We start from the raw sequence: 7342 nt of genomic DNA on the forward strand, positions 1-7342 counted from the left end.
AAGATTTTTTTTTTCTTTGATTTTGAATTCCCCCTCAGAGAGCAAAGTTAAGTGTATGTTATGATTGCATAAAATTATAAAAATACCGTAAAATCTCGAATTGAAGCCCTGGGCTTCTTTTTTTTTTTTTTGCGAACTTTGGATGGGCTTTTTTCTAGATGGGCCTCTTTTAGAGACTACTTTTGCAAAGTAAAGAGGGGGTGGGGTGGCTTCTTTTCAAAAAGAATGCTGTAAATTTTGTGAATTTGTACTATAAAACAATAAATAAGGCCACTGTAACATCAATCTGTAACTGGAGTGTATTTAACTGGCATTAAATCAACTAAACTACTGTATAAACTGAGCTTGTATTCAATTTATTTTGTTTTTTGAAATTCATGTATAGTGTATGTACTGTACTGTCTCGAAAAGAAGCTCATGCTATTTTGAAAAGAAACCCAGATGGGCTTCTTTTCAAGGTTAATTTTGCAAAGTAAAGAGGGGGCTTCAATTTGAGATGGCTTCATCTCGAGATTAAGCCCACTGGGCTTCAATTCAAGGTTTTACGGTATGGGAACTGAAGCTGCATATTGCTGCCTCTGTTTGTGGATGTTGGTGCAATTGAAATACATACACAAGAAAAATTAATTCAAAATGTTAATATTGATTACTCTACATGACTTGATTGTAATTCTATTATTTTTTTTTTTATATCACAGTGTTTGATTTAGTTGTTCAAGATTTTATTATGGTCTGGTACAGAGACCTTGGCAAGGATTATACCACATTCATATCAGCTCTGGAGTAAGTTAATATTTTTAAATGTTTAGTCTACCAAAACTTTGGTCCATATTCCTTAAAGCAGGCAAGATGACCAACAGATAACTAGTGATGGCCATGAGATGGGGTAAATTCTTGGGTCACAGTAGCAGGTGCAGAGTTAGGGTCAGAATTTATGGCTATTAAAACTCTTCCCCTTTGGATTTAAGTCTGACAGACAATCTCTATAAAAACAACATAATTTTCTATGTACCACTATATATTTTTTTTTTGATTATTATACTGTGTAAGTATTCAAATAGTTTTTATCTGGTTTGCTTATAATAATTGTTGATAACATAGACAAAAGCTTACAGTAAGTTTACATCAAATTGTGCTTGGTTTATTATGGATTAAACAGTTCTACAATTATTATACATAATGTGGTTTAGGTTTTTTTCATTTTAAAAATTTATTTTGTGATTGTTTTTCATGACAACCTTACAAATCACAGACACATCTTCAAACTATTTATTCAGTTATTTATCATTTTCTATAATATTTCAGAGACGATATGTGCAAGCTGATTACCAACTTGGTTATAAGGTTACAGAAAGTGGATATGGTAAGTTTCAGTAAGTTTTGGCCAATCGTAGAGCCTCACCTCCAAGATGAAGGCGAAGAACCACGTCTGTTGGCAAATTATTGCTAGGCCCTCACAAAAAAGACCTTAAACCAAACATACATTATAGGCTGTATTAGTAGCAAACTGTAGGTTCACTGAACCATAAAGGCTTGTGGGTCTCTGAATCAATTTCACTGCTATCCTTTTCAGCTTGAGTAATTAACTTGCAATTAACCATTTATTCCTGTAACCATGTTTATTGGAAAGGGTGTTTCCAAGAATAGGGAAGAAACAATTGCATTTTATGGAGTATCAGACCAGTGACCAATCAAATTATGTTATTCAATAGGCGTGCCAGAATACATGCATTTCTTAGAAGAACGCATGTTTATGTTTACGACCGCACACTCGGCCATGTATCTCCACAAGTGGCTGTAATTTTGTGGGACCTTAGTAACGGTATCCAAGGTGGGGGGGTGGAGCTTAGTGGAACAGTCGATTTTCTCAAGTGTGAGTAGTACAATGTCTGTTGGTACATATTCATACAGAGTTAGTATACAACAAAAGTATTGATCATACTAAGCTGATTTCATTCATCTAGGTGCGGTTCATGGCCCTGGATGTTACTGAAAAATTATGTGATCACTTCAGAGAACTTCGGGAGACATCACCAAGGTAACTGTACACTTTAACAGCCAATCATAAGAATGGAAAGGCCAGTAGTTTTATATTTTTAACAAGCAAGGGATTAATATTTGGCTCACCCAAAATTATGCTTGTATGTGTTCCAACTTTCTATTAAAAAAATTGTTATTACAGTACTGAAGGTGGAGGGAAACTACAACCTTTCCAGTTGCATCCCTGTTTAAAATGCGACGTGGCGGAGACAGAATTCCTACGGGAAGCAACTGAAGTTTTACTTGTTCTATTGTTGCCGGAGAGGATAGCCAGCTTCGAGACCGCACGACATGTCATACGTGAAATAGTGACATGTTCAGGTGAGTTAACCAGATGGTGTAAACTAAGGTGGATTCACTGGGTTTTACTCAAAGGAGGTAAATTTGGTTTACACATGCTAGTTAACCAGGTGGACTGAAATACAGGTAGGTAGATAGGTAGAGCTGCTCAGGTTATATAACCTGGTTTATTGAAATTGGTGATCTAATATATTAGTTAACCAGGTGAACTGAACTACATTTAGGTAGGTAGAGCAGCTCAGGTTATATAACCTGGTTTATTGAAATTGATCTACACATATTAGTTAACCAGGTGAACTGAACTAAATTTAGGTAGGTAGAGCAGTTCAGGTTATAAGCTGATTTATTGAAATTTGATGATCTACACATATTAGTTAACCAGATGAACTGATTGGTACCAGGGAATTCCTTGGTTATTATTCTCCCCAAAGGAGTGAAGCTCTTGGGAGGCTGTTGTTTTTACCTATGTTTTTCATGCTGTCATTGTCACTGTCGTGGTTGGTCATTTGTTTGTTACCACGATAACTAAAGTTTTTGGTAAGTCTGATAGGTTTCAAACTTGGCAGAATCCAAGATAGCAATAAGAAGACAGAGCGTATTGTTTATTTGGTACATGTGTGAATATGCTAATTGCTCATTTGCATAATTAATAATTCACTAATCAGGAAATTTACGCTACATACTATCATATTTCCCAAAGAAAATTTCTAATTTGTTTGAAATTATAATATTTTTTCATGTTGTCATTGTCCCTGTTGTAGTAAATTGTTTGTTACCACAATAATTAAAGTTTGGTAAGTCTGATTGTTTTCAAACTCGTACTTACCAATTCTCAAGAGAAACATCACACCGTGAGAGGCCTATGCGTTTACTGCGCAGCGTAAAAGGAGAATTTCTAGTTCAAATACAGGTAATCAGCACATATTACTTAACCAAGTGAATGATGTGTGTTAACCTGGTTAACTTATATGTAGTTGATGTTGCATGGGTTAGTAAACTAGGTTAACTGAACAGTGCAAGTGAGTTAAGGCGAGATTTTTTATACCTCGTTTAGCGAACATGCCGTTTGCAAATATTGATGATTTTAAATAAAAATAAAATTTTAACGGAAATTTCAGAAAAAAATAAAAGTTTTTAAAAAATGTTATTACACCATCGTAGCTTTTACGAAAGTGATATTTCCCATGCCAAAGATAACGATAAAATAAATGCTAAAATGAAATTTATTTGCCAATTTTCTTATCAAAAACATATGTATTATACTACGCTATTAAATTAATACAAGTACAGTACGACCATTCTTTCACCAGCAATATATTGATTTAATAGAGAAATTAACAAAATCACAATATCTAGATGACGATGTAAGGTCGTCATTCAGTTTATACTATATAGGCCTAGGTAGTAAATTTGCCGATGCTGCCGACCTCCCTGGGTCCCTAGTAATTATTATAATACACAATATCCTTCTAAAAGAAGACACCAAAAAACTAGCAAAAAAATATATAATTTCTGGTTTTTAACTCATGAATGTAATGTGCTACTAAAATTCACAGAGAATTTGAGTAATATAACAGGCTATGACATTTTGTGACTACTTTCTTCTTTTTTTTTTTTAGGCACAAAATACATGTGCCAAGGATTGCCAATAGCGAATATATCACTGTCCTACTTGTAGGTGACAATCCCTTACACAAGACAAACATACACACACGATGCTTTTACACAAATTAAATCTCAATATGAGATTTAGGGAGTGGAGTTGTTTTGGTCGTGGGAAAAATTCCTGCAACACTGACAGGAATTGAAGCTATTCAACACAACTACATCCAACAACCAAGATATTCAACTACACATTCAACCACACTCTTAATCAATTGCTAATACACATTGCCACAACATTTTGATTTGTTGTTACGCCATTATAATAAATATAAAAATATGATAAACATAATATAAACAAGTATATAATATAGATATAATAAATACTCTGTGCATTATTAATTGTTTTCCTTTTAGGAAAGTGTCGCTTTGCAAAAGCTCACTGTGAACAGCGTATCAGGCAAGTTGGGGCCCCGAGTATCAGAGGTATTTCCGCAACTGGGACGAGGAGGATGGCGTGGGACCAATGATGGTCATTTTACTGGAGGAGATATTCCAGGACAAACAAGCATTGGAATAATTCAACAAATTTCTTCAGAAGGAAGGAAAGGATGACCTGTTGAAGTAGGTTTTTGGAACACATTTCATTCTATATTTATGTGAACACATTATTATCACAGGTGTCCCAAGTTTCCTGCGTATCATGAGAAGCTCCTGGAAGCACTTCTTCAAACATGCAATTATGAAACATGTAGACTTGACAACTTGACCTTTGATGATTAGTGTCCAAAATTTACTACAAACACGTAAAATATAGTTACGAGCCATTATCGTTATTATATAAATTTTGGTACAAATGTAAGCCGCTCTGGACCTCTTTGTTTTTCTTCCTTCCTATCTTTTTTTGTAGACTTCAATAAACAATAACATAATTGTAACATTAGTTACTACTTGCTATATTTAAATATTATTATAAACTTAGATGATTATTCCCATAATATTTGTAATTTTAAATTTATACTTAAACAATTATAATTATTAACTCTAAATGTTAATTGACATAGATTAGATCAATAAAAAATAAACGTAGTAGTCCATATCTATTCTTTAATAAGAATAACATTTTTCAAACTTCTAATAAATTTTATATAGCCGGAGTTAGTTTAGACCTAGGCAAACCTTGCTAAAAAGGTGCACTTTCTCCATCAAAATGCTTCTTCTAAGAATGGAATGACCTGTTTGAAGCACGAACTCCTGTAGACCAAGCCCAGTACCATTACGACTTTTATTGTGCGAGAAATCCACTCATGATGCATTATTACGAAACGTAGGAGAGTAACCCATAACTCGCGGCTGAATTGCACATGGGCATATGGGCATGATTCATGACTAACTAGCAGCCGTAAAGAGTCGCTTATCGTAACATCACATCATTCCACAACAGGTGCTCAAATGAACCATAAAATCGGGTAACTCCATACTCTTCCGAAAGATGCAATGGATTATTTAAAGTGCACACGAGTCAGATGTGTACACTGGACCTCCATTTCCAAGTCCTTTTCCGAGAAGACTTGGTTTTAAGAACCGAACTATTGGCGAGGAGCGGCTGGAACCACTGCTGATGTTAGGGCTGTAGTTAGCGGCGCCCCTGCCTTGATACTTGACTCGTCTATAGGGGTCTGAAGTGTCCCGCAACCTGTGAAATTAAGACAGCCTCCTGCACTTACTCAACCAAGCAAAAATTTTTTTAAACTAACCCAGCTCCCAATAGACCGTGGGTTGAGGATCGAAAACGTTCAATTCTGTGACCCACCAATCCGGGCTACCTGGCTTTTGCACAAAAATGTCAATACTATTAAATTGTAACATAATTTGATTGTCGGCAATCGTGAATATGGGGAAACTGTAACCAAAAATGAGAATTTATATCAAAAGTTGCTACGTAACTATAGCCAATCAGAAGACGACTAACAATGAAGTTTGGCTTAGCTGCATGGCCCTCAGCCAATCACAAACTACCTTCTATGCCGTTTGCCCAATGTAAATAGTAAACAACACACTCCACTTGCAAGTATGGCGTTGGACAGAAGTTCTTCAAATGATAAATCCGAGCCGGTTTCAGGCATATTTTTGTGATACATGTTGCAAGAACCTAGAGTATGGTTGTGTCATTAAGCGTAAACAGCTTAAAGAAATTTAAGGATGTGCAACTCTGTGGAAAACAACAAATACGAGTCCTCAGTAAGGCCTATTAAGTTTCCGCCGAAGCTGATGAATAGCCTACATATAGGGCCTATAACGAAGGGGATCTCAGGGATGGTGGTGCAAGTAGTAGTAGTCAAAATTGCACCGAATCTATTTAAAGGTACGTGTGTGGTTACATATAACGTTAAAAATGGTATGGTATGTTTTACTTAATTGAGAAGCACTAAGCGTCTCTCTGTCACACCACACACACAGACAGGAAGCCCTGCCTTTTCCTCAAATTGGATTATCTATCGACAGCAAATAACCACAGAGTATTGTGAATCAAATATGATGATGTTATATTGTAATTAGCATATTGAGACAATAATGTTGACAATGAATCGAACCAGCATAAACTACTGACCATGAAGACAAATCAAATCAATCCACAATTATATAGCAACTATTTACTACTGTCTACCAAGAACAATTACTACACAAATTGAATCAATTCAGTTTTTTTGGGGGTGGGGGTTGTGCCCTTCAGTGACTGTGCTTAGACTAAGTAATTCAGGCTTAATTTGATTTTAATATCTTCATAAAAAGAATATAACAAAATTATTATATTAATAGTACAGTATGCTTTATCTACATAGGAATCCTTAGACACAACATAACAAAAAATATATTAATTAATAGGTATCAAAACTGACTTAAGCAAATAATATTTATCAACACTTTGATGTCCAATTAAACATCACCACCTGCATTTAATATTGTGTTATACTGATACTACTTATTTTTTTTAAATTTTTTTTTTTTTTTTTGGAAAACAACCTTTGATTAAAAAGAAACAATTTAAATACATATTTGATCATTAAAACCATCACAGTAGCATTGATAAGCTCTTTCAATTAGTTTGTTTAATTAATTTTCACAGACCACAGAATCAAGTGAATGGAAGTTGATGAACCACAGCCAAAGCAAATGCTCATTCTGCATCACCTGAAAGCTGAAGTCAAGAATTAAAGAAGTGCTTCCTGGTCGAAGTCATGTTCTCCCGTGTATTTTTTTGTAAAAAGACTATAATATATTAAGTACTTTTAATAGAGCAAAAACCATTGAGAAATTAGTAAGATGTGAAACATTGAGCGGTGGAATTACTTGAGGCTGCTATTGCAAATCAGGATGAAGCCTTGTCACTACATCAGTG

General features: G+C 34.8%; 1 protein-coding gene across 1 annotated transcript; it reads left to right on the top strand.

Annotated features, from left to right (window-relative positions):
• Positions 1 to 698: 698 nt before the first annotated feature.
• LOC117106653 (sorting nexin-19-like) lies at positions 699 to 2459 on the top strand (the record flags this gene model as incomplete). The annotated part of the gene is made up of 4 exons (XM_033248044.1): positions 699 to 783; positions 1306 to 1363; positions 1965 to 2038; positions 2183 to 2459. Coding segments are annotated over 4 exons (494 nt in total), but the record flags the coding sequence as incomplete, so codon positions are not given.
• Between the last annotated feature and the right edge of the window lie 4883 nt (positions 2460 to 7342).

The sequence above is a fragment of the Anneissia japonica genome, unplaced genomic scaffold (assembly GCF_011630105.1).
Source record: "Anneissia japonica isolate Jap-2015-1 unplaced genomic scaffold, ASM1163010v1 scaffold11064_len15882_cov100, whole genome shotgun sequence".
NCBI lineage: Eukaryota > Metazoa > Echinodermata > Crinoidea > Comatulida > Comatulidae > Anneissia > Anneissia japonica.